At 34.3% G+C, this 24,214-nt stretch overlaps 1 protein-coding gene across 8 annotated transcripts; it reads right to left on the bottom strand.

Annotated features, from left to right (window-relative positions):
• Positions 1 to 3,087: 3,087 nt before the first annotated feature.
• On the bottom strand, positions 3,088 to 22,557 carry LOC103441665 (MADS-box protein JOINTLESS-like). Of its 8 annotated transcripts, none has more exons than XM_070825871.1 (12): positions 22,233 to 22,557; positions 22,070 to 22,143; positions 18,536 to 21,961; positions 18,342 to 18,431; positions 13,158 to 13,360; positions 5,755 to 5,830; positions 5,317 to 5,378; positions 5,117 to 5,216; positions 4,644 to 4,685; positions 4,440 to 4,481; positions 3,955 to 4,133; positions 3,088 to 3,395 (listed from the first exon to the last, which is right to left on the bottom strand). In XM_070825871.1, the coding sequence occupies exons 5-12, from the start codon at positions 13,346 to 13,348 to the stop codon at positions 3,386 to 3,388; spliced, it is 702 nt and encodes a 233-aa protein (XP_070681972.1). In that variant the 5' UTR covers positions 13,349 to 13,360; positions 18,342 to 18,431; positions 18,536 to 21,961; positions 22,070 to 22,143; positions 22,233 to 22,557; the 3' UTR covers positions 3,088 to 3,385. The 8 variants fall into 8 exon arrangements, with proteins under 8 accessions (XP_070681972.1, XP_070681973.1, XP_028962123.1 ...); XM_070825872.1 differs by having other exon boundaries at positions 18,342 to 18,395; XM_029106290.2 differs by having other exon boundaries at positions 13,158 to 13,354; positions 18,342 to 21,961.
• Positions 22,558 to 24,214: the final 1,657 nt, after the last annotated feature.

The following is a 24,214-nucleotide window of genomic DNA, read 5'->3' as shown; positions in this document are numbered from 1 at the left end:
CATTATCACCCTAGTAAAAGATGTAAATCGGATGACTCTGTGAGCAGATAAAAATTTGATATCAGACATCCAGATAACAGAACATCATTTAGGACAAAGTTGAGTTTGAAGTTCTTTGAACATCATTCAGAACAAATTCCCATGTTACCTTCATTTAGGACAAAAAATTTACAAAATTAAAGTTGGGTAGTTGGGTTTTTCATATTCTGTATTGGGTATGGTTTTTCATATTCTGTATTGGGTATCCAAAGTCATGGGGAAAGCTTGGAAATAATCAAACCAACATCCAATTTAGTACACACCTAAGAAAAACATAAGCAAGAAATAAAACAATGAAAGATCATAAAAGGCTCAACAAAACTAAACTAAATTATAGTTGGATTTAAAGATGCATACTCAAGTAGCTCCTTATTGCTTACAAATATGGCCAGGTCTTCTTTGAAGGATACTTATATGCCATCTCTGTCTTGTGTATTCATCAACACAATCAGATTCTTGAACTCCGTACCTGGAGTCACCCATTGTGGCTTTCCCCATACAAAATCAGGTTCATAGAAAGGAAACCTGCATCAACTGCTACAGCTATAAGTTTCTACATCATTCCTTATCATGAGATTCCAATAATCCTTGAGAAATTCCCATAAATCGTCCCCGCCGATAGCAATATCATATTTTACTTTAAATTCGTGTAAATATTCTAATACATTGATATGTACAAATTTTCACAAAATTAATGTAAAAATTACCTTTTACTAGAGACCACAACCCAAAAAACCGCTACTAAACCCAGAATAATCACAAAGAATTCTACAAAACCTAAAAAAAGTACTAAACTGACATAAAACCAAACCCATAGATATAAGGGCACAAAAATACACAAAAATCATAGAAAAATAACAAAGGAAAAGCCCAGATCCGAAAGGAGTCTGTGATGTGGTGGTTGTCCAGTTGACAAACGGCATCCATCAGCAGAGTCTGAGAAAGGCAGAGATGAAAGAGGCAAAAATGGGTTTGTTTGAATTTGAACTAGATCAAATCTCCTTTTGATTATAACCAAAAAGAGAAAAAAGCTCAGTTCCCCTTTTGTTTCAAACGAACCCTAATCCTAACCTTAAAATTAATCACAAATTATTAACTAAATTAACCAATACAAGTTCTAAGTTCTCACCATTTTACCTGGAACAAAGTGGAGGGAAAGAATCACATTATGCAGGCACTAAACTGAAGGGGAACTAGGGATGAGATGAGAGTTGAGGTCGACTAATTTGCAGATTCTATATGAAGGAGAAGGATTTGCAGAGTCTGAGAATATGTAAACTCGACTAGAAACTTAAGTTGAGACCCAACGATTCACAATGTGTGTGAGCTTTGAAAGGGAAGGATTTGCAAATTATGTTTCTGCGTGAGATGTGAACTGGAGTTAAGAATTGATATGAGAGGCAAGAGAGAGAGAGAGAGAGGGAGAGAGAGAGAGAGAGAGCGTGGGGTTGAAAAGAGGCTCGATTCGATTGGGGAAGGGAGAGCGAGAGAGAGGAGAGGCTGGGTTTGAACGGAGAAACACAGAGAGAGGCAGGCGGAAGGAAGGAAACCAGGAGAGAGTGAGGACTGAAGATTGAGGAAAGTGCTTTTCTCATTTCGTATAAAACATTATTTTAAACAAAGGGCACAAAAAATTCACCTTTACATTAAATATATTAAACTATAGGGCACGATTATATTTATGGTGTCATTACTTTGCAAAATAATAAAAAATTTCCATTTTTGACATTAAGGCCTCGTTTGGCAGCTCGGACTGTACTGACTATTTCAGTCGGATAGGATAAATAGTCATCGGATAGTACTGACTAAATTAGTCGGGTGTTTGGTGAATGTCAGACTAATGACCGTATTATTTATATTGTGTTTGGTACTTTTATTTATGTGTTTGGTACTTGTTAATAATATTTTTAAATTGATAATTAAAAAAAAATTACAAATGTGTTTTTAAAAATGAAGTTCACAATCCAAAAAATAAAAAATCAAAATTAAATAAAAAATCATCAATTCTTTCGTCACCATCATCGTCTTCCTTTTCTTTCATCCACCAACCAATCAAATTTGCAGAAGCAAATCTCCAAATTATTGATCGGAGCTTGCTCACCCAGCAAGCAGAAAGTCCATGTCCATGCTTTACAAGGGAGTGTGCAGCCAAAAACGCAGGTGAAATAAAAAAACCCAGTTTTGAGTTTTTAATCCATTGAAACCAAAACCCAGATGAAATATTTTCCAGTTTTGAGTTTAATCACCGAACATCATCAAAATCAAATAACAATTAAGCCAAAAACTCAGATAATGTCTCTCCACAACAGGAACGGCGTGACTTGGATTCGATCTGCCACCTCTGGTTTTCCGTTCAAAATTTGCTTGATGGCTAATCGGAGGTGGGGATGGAGAAAGAGGGAGAGAAGGAATACCTTAGTTGAGAAGGAGTTTCTGATGTGTAGAAGCAGATGGCAAGATGGTTGGAGCAGTTAGTTTTGCTTTAGCGTGAAGTTCATGAACCCGACTAAATAATACCAAGGAATTGGACGGGATAAGCAAGCGGGCGTAAGGGGTATAAAAAATGGTGGGGCCGGATTAATAATCCGGTGCTTATTTAGTCCAAAACCCACCAAACACCTGTTTCGTATTATATAGTACAATCCGGTGTCTTATACGACGTGCCAAACGAGGCCTAAAGGTACAAAAGTCATGGTTATGTGCCCAATAATGTAATTGTGTCCATTCCTCTTAACATTGGGCACAATACATGGTGCCCATTACGGAATGAGCGCAGTTCCACCCTATTGATGTTTAAACAAACACATACACCTCATTTGTGTCCCTAATTTTGTGCCCAAAGGCCATTTTTCTTGTAGTAAATTCAGATGCAAAATGAGACTCAAGTTTTGTTTTAGGAGAGAAATGAATATTTAAGCATAATTAAAAATTAAAAAAATTAAAAATAAAAAATAAAAAATAAAAAACCCTCATAATTTTTAGCCTGCCATCGCAATAAATCCACAACACAACACAGAACTGAACAGGACAAAAAACAAAACATAGAACTGAACTAGAGATTCATAGGCCTGCATTTACATAAAGCTTTAGATACTATACAATTTATATTCGACCAATACAAATATAGTTTTACATATAATACAGTCACAGTCACAGTACCTCCCCCCCCCCCCCCTCTCCCCCCAACAAAAACAAAAATTAAAAGACACACAAATCATTCGTATCTTACAATAACTCGACTTTATTTAGAAGACACAAATCATTCGTATTTTACATAACTCGACTTGATTTAGAAATTATAAGGAAGTGCAACTTCCTATCTGTGTCCACTTCTTAACCAGGGAAACTAAGGTAGCCTGAAAATACCGAATACAAAAAACGATTAGCAATTTCATTTAAGATATTGAAGAATAAAAGCATCCTAGCTGTGCAATTATACTTGACAAACATCATGAATTTGTGATACAGTGAGGATAGGAGCCAAACGGCAAAAGAAACATGAGGTAAAGGAAAAAGGAAAAAACAGCAAAGCCCAGATAAGCACTTGAGCTAATCACAGAAACAAAACAAAGGACCTACATCAACGTGAAAGGGGCGTGGCAATCCCATTGGTATCTTTGAACACAAGTTTGCCCCACGAAGGAGATAAGCTTTTATTAAAACATTCCCTAAATGGCTTTTTTTACTTAAATTAAAGAAAAGAAAATTAGAGGTTTAAAATTGGTAACGTGTAAAATTCGACCTGATCATGTTTGAGATGAACCCTCCGTGAGGACAGCAAAATATCCGTTATCTACACAGCCCCCTAGTATTTTACTAACTTTATTCTTCGTCGTAGCATCAAATAAGCACAAGCCAAAAGTCAAAAGCAAAAGACAAGCAAATAGCATATATTAGGAAGTTAAAGCGGCACACCCCAGTTTGAGAGACAAGATGTCGGAGCAGTCATCTTCAAGAGAAAGAGGACTGTTGGAGCTGGTGGTGACATTTGTAGCTGATTCAGATGTCACGCCTTCTTCTCCACCATTATTCAGGTTTTCCAACTCCATGATCGCCGCCGGTCCGATATCTCCTCGGGCGGATAACATCACCATCTGCCATGCAAAGACAACAAAGAAAAAAATCGCCCAGATTTAATTTTTTAATTAAGAGTTATTGTTTTTTCATTAAATAAAAAAAAATAGAAGAGGAAATATATGGCTTGTTTCGATATGTTTTAAAAATGATTAAAAACGCTTTTAAAGAAAATGTTTTTGGGTTTCAAAAGCACTTTAAATGCTTTTCTAAGATTTATTAGCATTTTTACTAAGGATTGTTTTTAAAAATATTTTCACCAAAAGCGCTTTCAATTATTTTAAAATCATATCCAAACGAGCTCATAGATGACGGTAGTTGCTTACCCTCTGCTTTAGCTGGTTGTTAGCTTCTACAAGCTCATCTCCCTGCATTTATAATCAGTACAAGTAAGAGGACCACAAAGCAAAAATTCATTAATAATTTAATTAATGTTTTTTTTTTCTTTTCAGGAAATTCTTGACTATTGTAAATATTTGTGGTTATTCCATATATAGACACAGACAACAATCATCTATTTAACTATAAACCTTTTTCGCAAGTGCCATAATCTCACTCATAATCTTTTTTTCCTGAAATAAATGGAAAATTTGGAATTAGACGGTGCTGTATATACATATAATGTGTACGAGGCAATTGGAAACCTATTGACCTTTTGATTAAACACGGTGATTTAAAACAATGTGTACGAGGTACAACGTGTCGACCTATTTATTTGATTAAGCTCGGTCATGACTCACTCATGCATAGTGCAAAAAATTAGAGAAAGAAATGCACTTACTTTTATAAAATGCTAATAACAAATTTTCTATTTGAACAAAATTAAGACATTTGTCCTACTCTTTGCAAGAATATTATTGTGCAATGATCCGGAAGATTTTTATTGCTTAATTAATAAGCCTCACAATGTGCTCCTCTATCTGAAGATACCTAGATTTTAGAAGCCATGGGACACCTGAATTCACTTGTAACAGAATAAATTAGCTAGCTAGCTAGAACAGACCTTAGTTTCCATCACACGGCCATGGCTTGCTTCCACCAATTTTTCTAACTTCTGCAGTTCATCCAGGTCCAAGTCTTGAAGCTCCTCACCCTTCAGGTGCCTGTTGCATGCCAAACCAATTTCGGCAGACTCTCATCAAACGATCATCCAGCTAATTAACCACCATATATCTTACAAACAAATCGATAAATTATAATTACCTCAGCTTGCGGGTCTTATCCTCAAGTTCCTTACTCAGCCTGATCGTGTTTTCTTTCTCCAACTAATTAAATGGGAAATATATTTACACCGTCATTTCTATAAACTAATCTGTCCCATGAAAAGCTTATAAACATCAGGCCCAAAAACATCCATTGTTAAAACTCTAACTTGGAGTCATTACTCAACCCCAGGTACTTGCACATATTTAGTCTTAGAGGCCAACCCTGCTGCATGCACATATAGAAGTCTAACTAGTAATTATTTTATTTATGTTAAAGCAATATACGATCGTTCAAATGCTGTAAAACAATATTTCGAAGCTCCAAGTGCAGATCACAAAAAATGCTACATTCACTTGACTTAATTAATTGTTGTACCATTAAAAATGTAAATTTTAGGGCAAAGATGAAAAAAAAACCCATATTGAACTGAATTACCTGCAGCTGATCAAGCATCGATTGATTCGATTTTTCCCCAGTATGTGATTTGTACCTTGCAATCACATCCTTGGTACTTCACAACATAAAAGGATTAAAAAAGTAGTTAGCATGCTTCATTATTATTTTATAAAGGTTTAGAAAGAAAAAATTAAACAAAAAAAATAAAAATGCACACGAAATTAAATTAATACGTGTGACTAAGCAGTAAGCATAGATAAAAAATCAATACAAGGAAAAAAAAACATGTTACCCAATTTCCATGCTTCTGGTTTGAAAACACTTTTCAATAAGCCCAATAAATTGGTACATGCATGCTGGATTTGGTTTTGCAAGTGATTGTTATTTACTCTGTTCTTTTCTGATATATTTTTTTTTAATATAAAATCAACCATTTTAAAATGCATGCAAACAGAATAACATCTAAAACTAATTTACCAACCAGAAAACAAGAAATCAGAAGAACCAATTAATATAGATTTGTAGATAATTCATTCAAGGTTAACCAGCCAAAACAACTATCACTTTAGAGATATTTGGTTCTGTTGCAAACCAACCGGCAAAGCTATTTTGGAGGCCTTATTGCTTGGTCTGGTTACCCAGATCAAAATGTCAAGTCGGAATTTATACATATATATGAGGTCACCAAACTGAGGATACACAACAAAAAAAGGCAAAACCAACGATGGGACTATCAGGTTAACTAAAAGTAGGACTAAAAAGTCTTAAGTCAGTTTCACATCAACTCGGGCATCATTGCAAATATCGTTAATTGTTGTATTTTCTGTCACCACTTTATTTTGGATAATACTTAAGCCAGGAGGATGTGAATCTTTCAATCACATCTTTTTATCGAACATCGTGCGATCAGAAATCATTGTAAATTTTTTAAATTTAAAATTAAATATGAACAATACCTGATAAAAACTAACAGCATGATGTACGATAAACGGATGTGATTGGAGGGTCCAGCGAGGATCCTGTCTCATACTTAAGTATCCTATAATAACCTTTTGGTTTTGACCCAATAATATTTGAACACATGTATTCTTACTTAAATAAATAATAAGACATGCTATTTAATTTTTCTTAAGTTTCAAAAACAATAAGCACACAACATCTTTTAATTGAACCAAATCAAAAAGATAATATACTAGTAAGTACTCAAGCAGTACCATTTTGTTGCTTAATTGGTCTTTTTTTACCCTGAATTTGTCAATGATCAACTATATTTTTAAAAGGTTTTCGATGCAATAAAAAAATAAAAATAAAAACAAACAATTCTTGCTAACTTTTGACCATTTATTTTTCTTGGCAAGGTTTTCAAGTTTCTACTTTGTAATTTTAATCTCATCCATTGCCTAACAACAACAAAAAAAACAAGAAAAAAAAAAGAGAATCACATACATCTAATCAACTCATTAAAATAACTCTACTTGAGTATAATGACTGATTTGATGATTTACTCAGATTTACCAAGTTCATCTAGCTAGAGCCATCCAACTTTACTGGAAAAGACCTAAACATAATGCACTTTGGAGGGATCATATTGGGGATATGAGAATTAATAGACTAACAGTTTTTCTTCTATATTTTCCAAGAGGTGAAAGATCCCTATGAGTTATTTCCTGAATACAACCTTAGTATTATAAGTAAATGAATTACTTTCCTTGTTGCAAGATTAATCTAAGCACACTTTATTATTGGTCTAATATATCTAACTTAGGACTTAGGAAAGTTATTTTTTGTATCATTGATTCCACAATTGTCAAGTCTTCACTATCTGTTGATGCAAGACTGTCGAGGCACACATTTTGTTTGAAACAGTGTATTTTTAATTAAAATTTATTATTATTATCATTATTATTGTATTATTTTACTATTACTATTTTATTATGATTATTCTTATTATTCAAGAGAGCTTAAAAACTTGAGGTTATGGAGGAAAATATAGTAGTTATAGTTGTGGATATATTTCTTGCAGCTAGGAGAAGTCCTCCTCCACGCCTACAGTTGAAGTAATAGGAAATGGTTGCTGCACCAATATCCTCTCCTTAGACGTCTAAGATATAGAGGTTGAGCCAGTGTCCATATCTGGTGAGTAAAAACGAGGCGCTAGAAAGAAGAGAAAAAAAATATATATATATTAAGATGTTAAAAGTATTTATGATGAGGAAAATAACGTCGAAAACTACTTGTTTTCAATGAGTATTAGAATCTTCTTACATTTTATAAATGAAAGAAGATATACTTTATTTTCAATGCATAAAAGGACATCAGATAGTATATCGTTAGTCATATCTCATTTTTAATGCCTAAAAAGACATCAGAAAGTATCACTTTCTCTTGCCCATCATGGAAAAGCTATAAATAATGGATTGGACTTCCATGCTCCAAAAGTAGCTTTTTGTTCTTTCTTAATTAACAAAAGCATTTCCAATTCGTTCCTTTGTTGGTTTAGATAATGTTTATAGACGTGTTTTTGAAAGGCCAACATGGTTCGCCTTAGATGGGTGATATCCACTTCGTGTTGTGTTCAGTTATTTGACAAGTTTATACCACTTGGAAATCTCGATTTAGAAGACTTTTTACAAGAAGAACGGGAGAGGTGAGAGAAGTGGAGATTGATTGATGAAGAGGTGAGAGAAGTGGAGATTGGTTCGAGAGGAAGTAAGCCTAACCTACAGTTTGGAGGTGGCTGGCTGCTTTATATATCCATGGGAAACCCTCAGCCGGTTGACATGTGGCTCAATCCAGGTGATGGATAATGAAAATCATTGTTCTAAAAATCCCCACTTGGCTCAATCCAGGTGATGGATAGGTGCGCTGCCTAGGTGCTAGGCAGCTGGTCACTGTCCTGATTAATGCTTAGGCGTTTGAAAATTAAGAAATGGCACCTAGACCAGCTGAAGTGTCTGCCTAGCCAGTCCAGACCCACCTAGGTACCTGCCTAGATTGCGACTCACTTAGATAGAAAATAAAAAACTTTCAATTTGCATTTAATTTTTTTCAATAAATTATAAGAGACTTGTTGAATACTTAAATGAGCATATGCTTATTCCTCATGTTTTCATTATATTCCAATACTTCATAATACATATGTCATTCTATTTTTGTAGTTTATGATAAAATTATATATATAAACAGACACTTATTTACGCGAAATATAATAGATTTACTTAAATTCGTCTAGTCCGCCTAGGCGCCCTCCTAAACCCCGCCTAGGTGCTAGCTAGGCCCTAACCCGCCACCCAACTAACGCCTACCTTCTTTTAGAACCTTGAAAACACAAGAAGTCATCAACAAAAATGTTATTATTATCATATTTTTATACCATATTTGTACTATTTTTTTTAATAGAAGTGAAACTCACATGTATTGGTAGACTTTCGTTTATTAGAGATGTGGCACAAGTGGTATAAAATTTTGATAAGTACAGCATTACCTGGTCAACAATAGCTTTGCCAACCTTGAGGCACCATTTTGGTTGACATCAGCTATTGGCACAAACGATGGAGTATGGATACACCACATTTATCTAAGGGTAATGATAAGGAGATCAAAATTTTAAACCAAATGATATGTCACAAATAAAAAATAAACACGTTAATCAATGCTTAAGTAATAATATAATCATAAACAACCACATCATTTGGTTTAAAAAATTTGATCTTCTTAACATTACCATTTATCTAAAGAATTATTCGGTAATATCATACTACCACGCCATCCATAAACAACAAAAAGCCAGTAGATTTACCCAATTTTAGTGCCTCCATTATCAAATATTTCAGTTCCCCATCAACTAACAAAATTCATCTAAAATAATCAAAACCCATTAAACTACTGACACCCACAAAAGCACCAAAAATGATTAATCGATTGAAGTTCACTTGCTGAGTGATTTCTGACCCCTAGAAGCCCAAAGGAACACATGCACAAGGAAGAGAAACCAAGTGAAGAAAGGAAGACAAAGACCCAAAGGAAGGAAGACCAAGGCCCAACAAAAGCAGGAAGGATGATCCCAAGCACTGCAGACGATCGGTCGGCGGTCTAGTTTGCCTGCCAGCAACAAAGCCAAGCACAAAGTCCAAGGGTCGGGCCTACTCGAGCGAGTTGACATCCTGACAACTTTATAGCACAATGTCCAACGGTCGGGCCTGCTCGGGCATCAACTCCATGTCATGTGGTGGCTATTGACAAAAGAGAAAGCCTATGAAGAGACATAAAAGCTGACAGATCAAGCACGATCGTAAGGTCCTCACAAACCCCAGCGCTGAGCAGGTGCTTGGTATGCATTGTCTCCAGAAAACATGCAAGTGGACCTGAACGAGTGTCACATCGCCACCATGTGTCGACTAAAGGACGGATGGACAACTAGCAGTTCATGTCTACATATTCAATGCATTAAATGCAAAGCGGTGGAAGACTCAAACACAAAGACTTAAGGCTCATTGAGGGTCTATCTAAGGGAGATGAATGCCACTGAGAACAGGTCGAACAAAAAGAGAGAAAAAAAAGACTACTGGATTACTTCGAGCCTATTTGTAACCTTGTCTGAGCACCCCATTGGACGTAGCCCAGTTTAAAGAGATGAACCACTTAAATCTTGTTGTTCTTATCATTTCAACCTTGAGCCCACTAAAAGCCGACCATACTGATCTTTGTTAAACTCTCCAAATTTACGTTAACGTTCACTATTAATCTCTCATCAATTGCGAGTTGTATTGAGTGGAAGAAAAAAAAAAGGGTCGATAGCCATGGAAACCAATGGTAAACAAGTAGGAATGGAGTCGTGGAGGTGGAGAACTGCAATTGATATTTGTGGGAAACGGAGGCCGGTCACTAGGTATTTTCTTTTTCAAGTATTTACTTTATTTTTAATTCTTAAAATAAAATATAAAGTCCAACTGCGAATGAAGTGGTTCACATGTCAAATTTTGAATAGGAGTATCACAAATGGCGTGGTAGTACAGCCAGGAAGATTCCCTCCAGATACTCAAATCGTGTCCATTCATCGTATATCGTGCGATCAGTTTTCATCAGATACTATTCATCTTTAATTTAAAATGAACGTATTTAAAATGATACATGACTGCACGATATACGATAAATGAACACCATTTAAGGATCTTCAAGATCCTCACAAAAAGGATCCTGAGAGGATCCTCATTTGTAGTACAGTACTACTTAATAATTTCTTCAATACCAGACCATATCTAATCGACATCTGGCATCTTAAAGGGTGATGGAGTGTTAAGGGCTTTATGGTTAGGAAAACAAAAGCTTTGACCTTTCGTTGCACGACTAATCAACAACGAGAACAAGAGCAACTCGGCTCAGGTCTCTCGGGGGCGACCCAACTTAGTCGAGCTGACATGATGATCAGCTTCTCACTTCCTATGGCCTTGTCCAATTCCAAACATAGGGAACGAGGTCAACTCACCTTGGTTATCAGGTGGGGATGACCACAACTTAATCAAGTTGACATGGATGATGTCCCTCTTCCAGCTGTTCGTCATAGTCAAACAAGGCAATGAGGTCAACTGGAACTGCCGATGGTATGCATTCTTTGGTCGCATAGAAGGCCCCTCTACATGTGGGAGTATGTGGGCCCTAATACGCGACGATTCCTTATTGATGTATTCGGCTTGGAGAGAGTATGGGTAAAGAATAAATAGTAAAAGTAGAAAGATCTAGATGACAAAGCGCTAATTCACTCTCTACCAAAAAGATGTATTGGCTTCTTAGAATCTAGCTTCAGAAGAATTTTCATCAACACAATAGATGAGTTAAAAGACACCAGCATACAATAAGGGCATCTTTTATATACACGTTGATTTCAAATGACAAATTGATATACTAAATCCTATATCTCAAGTTAAAACGATCACTTGAGAAGTGGTGTTTCAGTTTTATTAATAAAAATGACATCATTGCTTACTATGTGGAGCGACATTTTTTTTCCCTAACATAAACAAAGAACAACTTTATCTAAATTCTTATTCCACAATTACATTTCTACATATTAATCTCTCCCTTCCTGTCAGGCACATTATTTAAGGAAGTAGGTTTTAATCTTTGCAACTACTCAAGTTCGTTCATTATTTCATGAATGCATATGAAAAAACAGGTTATATATGGCCATGGCTGAACCACTCATTGCCCTACTTGACGCATGCATACATATTCCTTCTCAAAGGATCTTCAAGGCTTCTATGATGAATTCCCATGTTTTCATCATATCACTTTACTCCTAGTAAGAAAATCCAAAGCATGTATAATTGAATGTTTGTATTTGAAGTCCTTACAAATTATCCGTATTCATTATTTACAGGCATTTTACTTTAGGAGAGGAGAATGAAGGACAACTTTTGGAACATAACCCAACATCATGTGTTGAAGTTGGCATGGATATACATATTGATATGTATATCGTATGTAGAGAGTGATACACTCTTTTACTAGCTAGAGTATTTTATCTATCATTTTATGTTGTATTATTTACTTAAAATTGATTATCTAAATTTCAGTAAGAATGATGGTCTAAGAAAAATATATATTGCCTGTCTAAAAAGGGAAACGGTGTACACACATTTAAAAGGATATATATTTTTTTCATTTCATAAACCCCAACTAATTTTGTATATTATTATCCGATCATTAACCGTCACATATGATAAAAAAAAATATGGTCTAAAAATATACTTTTTCTAGCATTTTCTAACCATTAAACTGCACAATCGTAATAAGATTACATAATTAACTAGGCTCTTATATATACAAAGTTCTGCGTGGTAGACACGATTGCATGTAGCATAAGCAAAGAGATCAGCATCACCAAGTAACGTACAAATAATCCCCACAACTTCAAAGATTGAAAACATGTAAAACTAATAAAATGTTTCTCAAACTTGGACACCCAGCTAGAAGTTGTCTCAATCAAAAGTATACCTCACTTTCTTGAACTGGATATTTTAGATATATAGTTATATCCTCGTAACAGTTAAAACTCTCACTCTCTCTGAAAGATTTTGGATTTTCTAACCATTCTTCTGTGCCTTATCTAGTTGACACACTCGTTTTAGATATATAGTGTTATTTGCACACTCATTTTTACTTTTCATATTTTTATTAATTTTTTATCGTTGATCTTCTTCAATTCATTTGAACTAAAAGCTGAAAATTGAGAGAGTGTTGAGAAGTAAAAATAAGTGTACATATCACTACAATATATATAGTCGACGAATCTGTGACACATTTTTCTCCCCAATTGTTTGACCCTGCTGAATCTCTCCCTCTTAGATAGAAGTCAAGTCATGTACTTGGTTATATTCGTTCAAGCTAGGAAAATTACAAAAGAATTTAGAAGGCGGTGGGATGTTGTACAGTAGTATCGGTACCTGGAGCTTGAGAAATCAAAGAGCTTGCCAGTTTGAGAAAAGATGATAACAGCAACTTCAGATTCACACAGAATCGACAGCTCTTCAGCTTTCTTGAAAATCCCTCTTCTCCTCTTTGAGAAGGTCACCTGCCTTGCCGGCAAGTAGTCGATCCTCCTGATCTTGATCTTCTCTTTCCTTATTTTCACCATTTCTTCCTACCCCTTCAAAAACAATTAATTCAAATAAATAAAAATAAACCAACCATGCACTTTTCACATATATAACTGTTCACAAACTCAAAAACTACCATATATTTTGTGATTATTTTTATAAGTTTAAAGATATTGACCTCAAACCCTAGCATCTCAGATCTAATTAAGAAAATCTAAACCCAGAAAAACCCACCAACCACAAACAACTGCCCAACAAGCCTAAAGTATTTTGGATTTACCACCAATCAAAGAAGAAGAAAAAATAAAATAAAATAAAACCATACATAATTAGTTACTGGGTTTTCCGTTGTTATTTGTTTACCTTCGTCGGGGAGTTTCAGGTCTGAAGTTTTGGGAAATTTGCAGAGCAGTGAAAGGAAACCAAAGAAATTTCGGAAGGAGAAGAATGGAGAGGAGAGAGAGAGTTCGCGTGCTGCCGGTTGTTCCAGAAAGGAAAGGTTGGTAAATTAAATTTCCTATTTATAGAAAAATAAGACATATCTCGCTTTAATATCCACTGTTTGTTTCTCTTTCCTATTTTTAGATATTTTTAAGGTAAGAAACGTGGAACGCAAATCAGTTGGTGTGATGAGTGATGAATGCGATCACTGCCGTTCATAATATATGTGGAATGGACGACGGTAAAAATATGGAATCTCTTAGATTTGTTCATATCTAACTGAGTGGGGATTCTCGGTTTAATTCTTTTTGGGTGTCGTCACACCCACTTCGTCTCTCTTACTTCTTTATCCTAAAAGCAGCGGTAGCAGCAATCGCTGCAACACTTGCCATCCACCATCGGCCAAATCCTCTTCCACCGTTGCCATCCCGGCCGGCCCTCTCGTCTTCCCTGCAGTGCAATCTCTTCATATGCTTTTATTTATTTATTTATTTTTAAATAAATAAATTATGGTCAATACTTCTATTCCTCCCTTCCTCTTCTCTGCAATCTCTTCATGTGACTGAATCTCCATTTTGTTTAGGCGTTGGTTTGTTTTAAGGATAATGATTAAGTACTCGTTGGTGAGTATTCTATGTATTCACTTTCTTGATATGGTTCAATAAAAAATATTACATTCTATATTTTAAAACTTAAGAAAAATTAATAACACGTTCATTATTTTTTTAAACAATAAAATATGTATTAATTTATTATTGGACAAAATTAAGGACGAGTGATTTTATGTTTTACCAGAGTGACATGTGTCAATTCCAAGCTGTGAATGTAATGTGTTGAACTTTGTTTGAAGGAATTACAGAAATGGTTGTTCTAGAGCAAGCACATGTTTTCCAATAACTCAACTTTATTTACTACATTAATAATGGTGATCGTCACGTATCTGCCGGATCATTGCACAATAATACGCATTAAGCCTCAGAATCTATGTGCTCCATTATCCGAGGGATAACCATGGGCACCTGTATTCACTTAGAGCAGAATAAATTCGCACGGCCAAGTCTTGCATTCCACCATTTTTTATAACTTTTGCAGTTCATATTCTCACAAGTCGATCAATTATAATTACCTGATGATCAACTTGCGGTGTTATCCTCGAATCTTGTTTTCTTTCTCCAACTAATTAATCTAATCTGTCAAGTGAAAACTTAGCACTTCAATGGAAGTTGAACTGTAAGTTGGAGTCATTACCCAACAAGTACTTGCACGTATTAGCCCCAGAGGCCAACCCTGCTGCTGCATGCATATTTAAGAGTGAGGATCCGATGCTCTTTGTGAGGATCTCGGGTATCCTCATATCACATCCGTTCATCATACATCGTGAGATCAATTTTCGTCAAGTACTATTTATATTCAATTTTAAATAAAAGAATTTACAATAATTTCTAACCTACGATGTACGATAAACGGATATAATTTAAAGATTCATGCAATCCTCACAAAAAAAATCTGGCGAGGGTCCTCACTCTACTCTAATTCTTAATAAAATATTACTTTTCAATTAATGCCTTACGTAAGATTAAAACTTGACTTTAGTCCTTTGACCACATGCCATGTCATCATATGCATTGACTCAAATTAAAAAAAAAATTATTGATAATATTAGGAAGATCAAAACTAAATTTGCAAGTTAAATGATGTGTCACCGATAAAAATAAACACATTTATCAACATATAAGTAATAAAACAATCATCAACTTCCACGTTCTTTAATTTTCATATGCAACATTAGGGAGAGATTCAGTAGGAAGAGTATTGCATCGGGATAGGTAGTTTTTAGCTTTGAACCTTCCGTTGTGAATTACTATCAAATTTACTTGGCTAATCGGTAAATGTGATGTCTTGAACAACTTTGCCATTTGTGCAAACCAAGACAATAATAATCACACAATACCCTTCCAAACACCCTCGTGGTTGCTCTGTTGTGTTCGCTTCGTCCCTGAAAAAAAATCCTGGTTAATTTATTATGAGCGCTCTAGAGAATTAAGTCCTCTTCAGCCCCATTCCTCACTCAAGATAGGTGACTTCTCATTAACAGTATCATGCAATACCCTACTTGGACTTCTAAGTCTTCCAAGCTATAAGAATCATTGAAAACATAAAGTTTAACCTAATCTCAATGGCAAACAACATTGTTATCATTGCGGGACATGGGTACGAGAGTATATATCTACCGTGCTACTCTGAGTTGTCATAATTTACTTGTCCCTTTTGAACCTATCTTGGGATCTCCAGTAAATTAGGTTGGGTTTCCACTATGACTACTCTAATTAAGAGCTTTTAACCCATTCCCTCAAGAATACAACTTGCTCTCTAGTCCACATTTTAGTAATGGCCATCACAAAACTCATTCATGTGGGGAAATAAATTTTGTTTGAGAGTTGTTTTCCGATGTTAAGTCCTTCAAACATATATTGAGACTTAATTACTAAGTAATTTGCTAACACTCAGGTAACTCCCCCACATTTGAAGTATTTATTGAAAAGTCTCTAATCTTTCATTACCTTGAACAGTACTAGTTGTAAATTTAACATTTAAACTAACAAAATTTATCGTTTATATCAACTCATAAAGATAGCTAGTTACCCCACAATCCCCTTCCGCTACGTTTGCTTTGAAACCATCAATAATTCACTTTCAAACTTTTAGAAGTAAGAAGATGTGAAAGATAGGTTATCTATCTTCACTTGTGCCTATGTCTTTTAGCCTACCTTCATGGTTCTTAGCACTTTGAACTTCATGTCTCATGGCTAGCGCCTTGCTTTAGATTGCTTAATTCTTTCAACGTAGGCATTGACTAAGAACTCATCTAAAGTGAGTTCAAATCTTTATTTGACTAGAACTGCACCTACTTATGTTTGCCACAACGCAAAGTCCATTCATTGACTTTCCCATAGCTAACATATATATACAAAGACAAGACACTCTATGACTATTGTCATATTTCTGCTTGCTTTGTCTGTTACATCAGAACAACTATATGCATGAAGCACCGCTTCAAGCATTTGTGTAAGTCTTTGCTGTTTATGCAACAAAGATCATATTCATGGCTTTTCACCCTGATATACGTGCATCTACTCAAATAACAAAGCCAAATGATGCCACTGTTGATCTAAAGTAACATACATCCAAAACAAAACAACTTAACTTTCGTTCCGAAACAAAATGGCCGTTCGTAAGGAATGCATCATTGCATTATTGAATTGCCCTACTTGTTCTAGTGGATGTTCACAGAACCCTGAAACAACAGAGTTCTTCCCAAACAACACCATCTCTGTAACCGAATAGTTACAGCCTGGAAAAGGACCGAATGATCCATACAAAGTGATCCTGCTTTTCTATATGAATGATCAAACTTTCAACCAAAAGTTAAAACCTTAACAGTTTATTAACTTTGACATGCAAAAACAAAATGATCCATTGCCCAAATGAATGAATTATGATGAAACCCTCTGAATCAGTTTTTTGAACAATTATTCATTGGTTCAAAACTATGTCAAAAACACCAATCCAAACTATCGTAAGACATACGTATACTGCACACTATGCAAACCCATCAAATGTATGCAAAGCGGCATTCATATAACTAAACAGTGTAACATTTCAATCAAATGGCAATTCATTCATCTACTAAATGAATATATATATATAACTGATTGTCATAAAGAAACGAAACTAAGTTTCTTAAATTAAGAAGTTTGTGAATCACGTATAGCAAATAAACAAAAAACCAATAAGTTTGTCTTAAAATTGGTGAAAGGTTAGGGTCTAATTGCTATATTAATCACATATAAAATTCATAAAGTAATATACAAGTAAATACACAATTTAAATCATGCACATGGTCAACTAAATGTTTAATGAACATAACATAATGGATTAAAAAAAACCTAAAAACTGGTCGAGGGAAATATTTGACATTTTGTCCTTAAGATAAGTTAAGGCTCTACTACGGCGCTCATAGTTAATCGATGCTTGTCTCACGGGATACAACGACCATGTCTTTGTAATACCAGCACTCCAAATCACAAGGCTCCAATAAACCGTGATTGTGTTGAAAATTCTCTCATATGAACTCAATACGACTCTCTAATATTTAGTGCCATCTATGTATGATTATATAAACAATGAAGAGTTATTTAGTGACCATAGGGGGTTCCCCTATGTATAATAATTGAATGTCTCTTTGGAATGTATGTGACTATTTATAAAGAGTTAAAAATTGCAACTATTAATTTGAATTTTTTTAAGACCTTCCGTAAATGTTCTTAACAGAAAAGAAAATTGAAGTTTTTAAAATTGGTAATGTGTGAAATTCGACCTTATCATGCTGAAATGAATCAGCTTGAGAGAACAACCGCCCATGATTAGCAAGCAAACCCTCCTCACGAGGACAGCAAAATATCCCTTATTTACACAGTTCTTAGTATTTTACTAACTTTATTCTTTGCAGTCATACCATCAAATAAGCAAAAAGCTAAAGTTAAAATTCAAAAGCAAATAGCATATATATTAGCAAGTTAAGTGCCTAACCCCAGTTTGAGAAACAAGAAGTCGGAGCAGTCATCTTCGCCGCAGATCCGATATCTCCTCCGGCGATAGCATCACCATGCCACGCAAAAACTAAAAAGAAAAAAATCGTCCAGATTTAATTTTTATAATTAAGAGTGACTGTTTTTCATTAAATAAAAAAAAGAAGAAAAGAAATATAGATGGTAGTTGCTTACCCTCTGTCTTAGTTGCTTGTTAGCTTCTATAAGCTCAGCTCCCCGCATGTATAATCAGTGAACGGAAGAGGACAACAAAGCAAAAATTCATTAATAATTTATTTTATGTTTATTATTTTCTTTTCGGGAAATTATTGACTATTGTATAGTGAAAAAAAAAAATCAGAGCAAGAAATGCAGTATTAATTTTATGAAGTGCTAATAAAAATTTCTTATATAAACAGAATTAATACATTTGTCTTATCCTTTGCAAGAATGATATTTGAACAACTAATTAAACAACAAATCTTCCAAATCATTGCACAATAATACGTATTGCCTCACAACGTGCTCCTCTATCCTAAGGATACCTAGTTTTTTCTTTCACTTTTGATTTTTACAGTTAGGTTTATTCATTTTCTGGTGTATTAAACAAATAAGTCAGTAATATTTTCAGTAAGGTACTATGATGTAGCCTGTAGATGTACTGAACATGGAGGTATTTCTCAATTAGGTATTTCTCAGTTAGGTTTATTCATCTTGGCTTGGTTCTGATTTCTAGGCTTCTGGAGCAACTAAGATGAAGAGCTGAACTTCCCCCAACAAGAAGAAAAGCCCAAGGCGGTAGACAAAATGCAACTCAGAAAAGGGAACAAGTTCTAGTCATTTATGCGGCTTATCGATGGATGACGGAAACACCAGCCGGGACCAAACCAATTTTATAACTTCAAGGAGGTTATTACCTAATAGATGTGTAATTAAAAAGTTTATTTATTGACTTATTATGAATGTTTTATTTCCTATATAGGATTCCTTGGACGCCAAGTATTTTATTTCTTGCATATTTTTGTACTCATTGACAATTATAATGCTGTGGAGACATGTTTCCTTAAGATGGGACCAAGAAAAATTATAACTTATTACAATATGAGGTTTATTTCAATACCTATTTGAAATATTATTTATTAACTTATTTATCCTTAATGAATGTTGTATTTCCTAAATAGGATTTCTTGGTCGCCAAGTGTTTTATTTCTTGTATTTTTTGTGCTCATTGACAATTATAACTACATAAAGGCAAAACCAACTTTGGGACTCTCAAGTTAACCAAAAAAAGTGGGTTTGGATCCCATCCGGATCCAAGTTGTGGGGATCCAAAATCCTAACCGTTTATCGTACATCGTGTGATCAGAAATCATTTTGAATTTATTTATTTAAAATTAAACACAAATAGTATCTAACGAAAACTAACCATACAATGTACGATGAACCGTTCTGATGCACAAAGAAAATCCAAAAAGGATCCTCATCCCAAAAAAGTGGGGCATAAAATGTCTAAGTCAGTTCTTAGATCAACTCGGAATCATTGCAAATATGCTTTTAATTGTTGGGTGCTTTTTGGTGGGTGCCTTGATTACCAATCCCGAATTTGTCAATGCTTTTGCTACCATAGTTAGCAAAATTCGAATACACGTGTATTATATACGTACATATTTCTCACATATTTCTTAAAAATACTACAATTGTCCGTACGCGACTTAATTAGTCATTAAATCACATGAATTTTTTTAAATCTCCAAGATACAATACACGCACGTTCATATTTTAACATGTAATACACATTACCTACATATATAATTAATAATACATAAAATTTACATTTTATTGTACACATTTTCTATACGTATATACGGTATAATTAATATTAAAAACAATATAATTTTAAAATTTTAAAAAATAGCCGAGTTTTCAAAATATTATTTTATGCTCGAAAATTGTTAAGAAAAGATTAACGAGCACTATTGCTAAACGACCAAAACAACCTTGCAAAGGTTGACTTCCCCATTCTAAGTCGATCCACAATTTGACATCAACACTTGTAAACGTTGAACAATGTTAAAAACCTACACTTATTGCAGACAATTTTCCATTAGTTAATGACACCACATTTGCTCAACTCCCCTCAAAACTAGTGTTAATGGACTATACATTGTACCATATATAACTTATGACACACCCCAACCCAGATATTCAAATAAAAAGCTAGATCATATCATGTTGGCCGACACTTGTAAGGTGACGCAAGCCAAAACATGCATAAATGATGTGCAACTATAAATTCAAAGTAGGGCATTACTAAAAATTGGCATATTTTGCAGTAAAAAGTGATTAAAACCAACCTCCATAAAGTTCACAATTGTTTAACAACAGAACATCCCGAATGGCCACACCTAATGGGTCGCAGACCCTCCACTACAAGCATGTTCATAGTTCAATTCATGAGTGCTAATGTGCATGCGGAAGCCTAAATTCTCAAAAGAAAGTCTAGATGTTCTATCCATGCGCAGATGGATTTACTACTAGGTCCTACAACAAGGAGTCCTTGCTCTGGCTTTTGTGCCTTTTTATAAAAGTTTCCTTTCCCTCAAAAAAAAAAAAAGGTCCTACAACAAGGATAAGTCTCTCTACATTTTCGAGAGTATGGCAGAACTGCCCGCTAATCCTCGACGTCGATACAATAACCGCTACTAGGTCTTGAAGGGGACGCAAAACAAGAAGAGTGTGAGTGGACAAAAGGAAAGTTTTCAAAAAATTTCTCTTTTTGAACATACTAACCCCCTTGCTGAAAATCCGTAGTGTAAAATCCATACTACATATAGATACATAGATAAATCTCAAAACTGTATAAATAACCATGGATTTCAAAACCAGTAAATCAACATCACGGTATAAGGAGTCTCCGTAAGCATAGTAATCCAAATCACAATAAGTCCCCCAATGGAAAAGCAAACACATATGCCCATGTCGAGACTCGAACCCATTTATATGTACCTAGCCGGGACGTTAACACAAAACGCTGGGACTTGAACCCAATAAATGAGTTGCGACTCTAACCCAAAATAACAATGGAGTTGGGACTCTAACCCAACCGTGAGACTTTAACCCATAATGAATGTCATGGCAATAATTTACTCTACTGCCGCAGAAAAGGGTACCATGACATGAGTGCAAGCATACCAAGTGGTGTCGAAGATCATCATTTCAATGGGTTAGAAAATGCATGATCATGCCTATTAATGAAACCATTATCTCATAAGACCAATATCACACCAAATGAATGTCAATAATAAGATCAAATCTCCACAATAGTTTGCAAAACTAAACCACAATTCTCAAGTATCAAGATCAACAATAATCGACAGTAAACCGCATTATCACAAATAAGTCAAAATCATTAGAAATCATTTGTAAGTATATAGATATACAAGTAAACCATTTTATGGGGAAAAAGAAAAAAGAAAAAAAAAGTCCACTCACAGTTACCACCGCTTGCTCAATATCGAGAAGCCTTGCCCTTCCGTCGATCTGGAAGAGCTCAAAAAATATGAACACGAACATATTCGAAGTAATCGAACTTGGTTCACCGTAAGAAAATTTCAACACATGCTACATATACGTTGGGATATAATTTCGGATTAATCACTCAATTAACAAAATCCCAAGCTAAGAGAACCAATTCTTAAAGGGCTTGTGCCAAAGAGAACAGGAACTTACCCAAGGTCTCAATTATGTCTCCAATTAGTCCATTTAGCTTATCCAAGCTCAAGATCAACTCAACCACCACGAATCTTCGACAAGAACCCCGGAAACTCGAGTTAGACACTTGAATCTCAAACTTGTTCGAAAATGAAACTTGGAATTAGGAAGATCTACTTACATATTCTGAAAGCCCGTGAAGAGAGGAGTGTTTTTACCTCTCGAGTCGAGGCCCAACTCCGGCGATATTGGCCGGAATCGGCGAAAAACCGTCGGAAAACGTCCAAACTTCTAGGTTTCGATATCTGTGAGTGTGTATGATTGGTTCAACGTGCGTGTATGCTGTCAAATCGAAGAGGCTTCGGGAATCGGGATGAATCCAAAGCCTCTGACCTTACACGATTTCGTTGCCTTATGAGAATGTTATGGTCAATTGATATTTTGAAATGTAGAAGAGGAGAAGGAGTGAAGAGGAAGAGAAGCAGCAGCCACGGGAGTGTACCAGCAGGGCAGCTGCTTCATTTTGGTTTTTCTTTTATTAATATTAAGGAAATTTTAACAAAAAGCTCATGATACTGTTTAGTTTAACGAAAAATTATCTTTTTACACTCAATTATGATACTATTCACTTTGCTCTTTATTTTGTCTTTATCATTAAAACTCAAAGTTTTTAAACCATTTTCATTAGTTTTCTTTAATCTTAAAACAAGCTCATCCTCTTCGTTAAAAGTATGTCAGCTCCCACGTATTTGTTGCAATGAGTATTATAAAAATATACTAAAACAATACCTCATATATCAATAAGAGTAGACTTGGCAGTTTCTGACACGACATGAAAATAATGGATTTTGGATCAACACGATAACTAATCGGATTATTATCCAGTGACACGGTAAGAATCAGTTAATAACGGGTTCTTAACGGATATACACGCGGTAACAACCTGTTTCGACCGATTAAGAAAAAAAATTATTTTGATAATTTTAAAGTTTAATTACTAAAAGATTTATTATAAAATACAATAGCTATATTAATATATAAAATATATTCTATATTAAATATATATTATATAGTTTTGTATTATTATTCTATATAAGTTTGAAAAAAAAAGTTTTGGTCATTATTTATTTTTACTATGAGAGTTCATTATTATCATTACTAGAATAAATTTTACTTAATATGTTGTCCAAAATTAAAATAAAGTAGTATAATATTTATATAGGCAAGAACTAAGAAGACATACATACAATACAAGTATGAAAAATGTGAAAAAATATATAAACACTCGTGATTCATCATTATTCCACCACGAGTAGATAATGGTTACACTTACATTATCGTTTAGATTTTTAAAATCCTCCAAACCCTCATGAATAATGTTTTTTATTTGAGGGCAAAATTAATAAAATTAATAATAATTATTGTACAAGTGTAAAAAATGTAAAAAAAAAATATACAATCACTCATAATGACAAGCTTTACAACTTTCATGAAGGGGTCAACTTCGAAATCCAACACTATAATCCATAAACTTTAAATTTATATTTAACCGTCAATTGTCATTTACGCTTTATTTTTGTTACTGAATTTCATTTTTAAAATTTTCTTTTTTGAAAACATGATCATCTGGCGGATGTAAGAAGAAGAACGGTTCAGATCTTTGATATCACGTTTCGATAGTTACGGTTAACTGAAATATGAGTTGATGTCATATAGTTTGTAGAAACTTTATAAACACTCAAACAATATTTTCACTAATCGTAAAACTCTAAACATAATATCAACAATCCAAACCGTTCATCTTCTTACATCCTCTAATAGATCATGTTTTCAAACAACAAAATCTGAAAAAACAAAATTTGATGAGAAAAATGAAGCGTAAATGTAAACAACAATCAACGATTAAATTTTGATCTATGATTTATATGATTATAGTGGCGAATTTTGAAGTTAAGCTCTTAACTAAAGTTGTAAAGCTTGTCATTACGAGCGTTTATATATATATATATATATATATATGTATATATTTTTTACACTTCTACATTAGTTAAAAAACTATTAAAGACTTTACTTAAATAACAACCCTAAGATAAATGAGAGTAAATATATACCGTTGGATTCTATTTCATTTATATTATTAGAACTTTTTGGGACAAAAAAACC

The sequence above is a fragment of the Malus domestica genome, chromosome 08 (genome assembly GCF_042453785.1).
Source record: "Malus domestica chromosome 08, GDT2T_hap1".
Lineage (NCBI taxonomy): Eukaryota > Viridiplantae > Streptophyta > Magnoliopsida > Rosales > Rosaceae > Malus > Malus domestica.
This window is presented reverse-complemented; position numbering and strand designations above follow the sequence as displayed.

Bases quoted from the DNA above. Each gene is read 5' to 3' on its own strand.
- LOC103441665 (NM_001328976.1), bottom strand. From the start codon at position 13,348: ATGGTGAAAATAAGGAAAGAGAAGATCAAGATCAGGAGGATCGACTAC. The intron at 5,379-5,754 runs GTAATTCAGTTC...CCATTTAATTAG, and splicing joins CGATGCTTGATCAGCTGCAG to TTGGAGAAAGAAAACACGAT. The intron at 4,134-4,439 runs GTAAGCAACTAC...TTTGCATGGCAG, and splicing joins ACAACCAGCTAAAGCAGAGG to ATGGTGATGTTATCCGCCCG.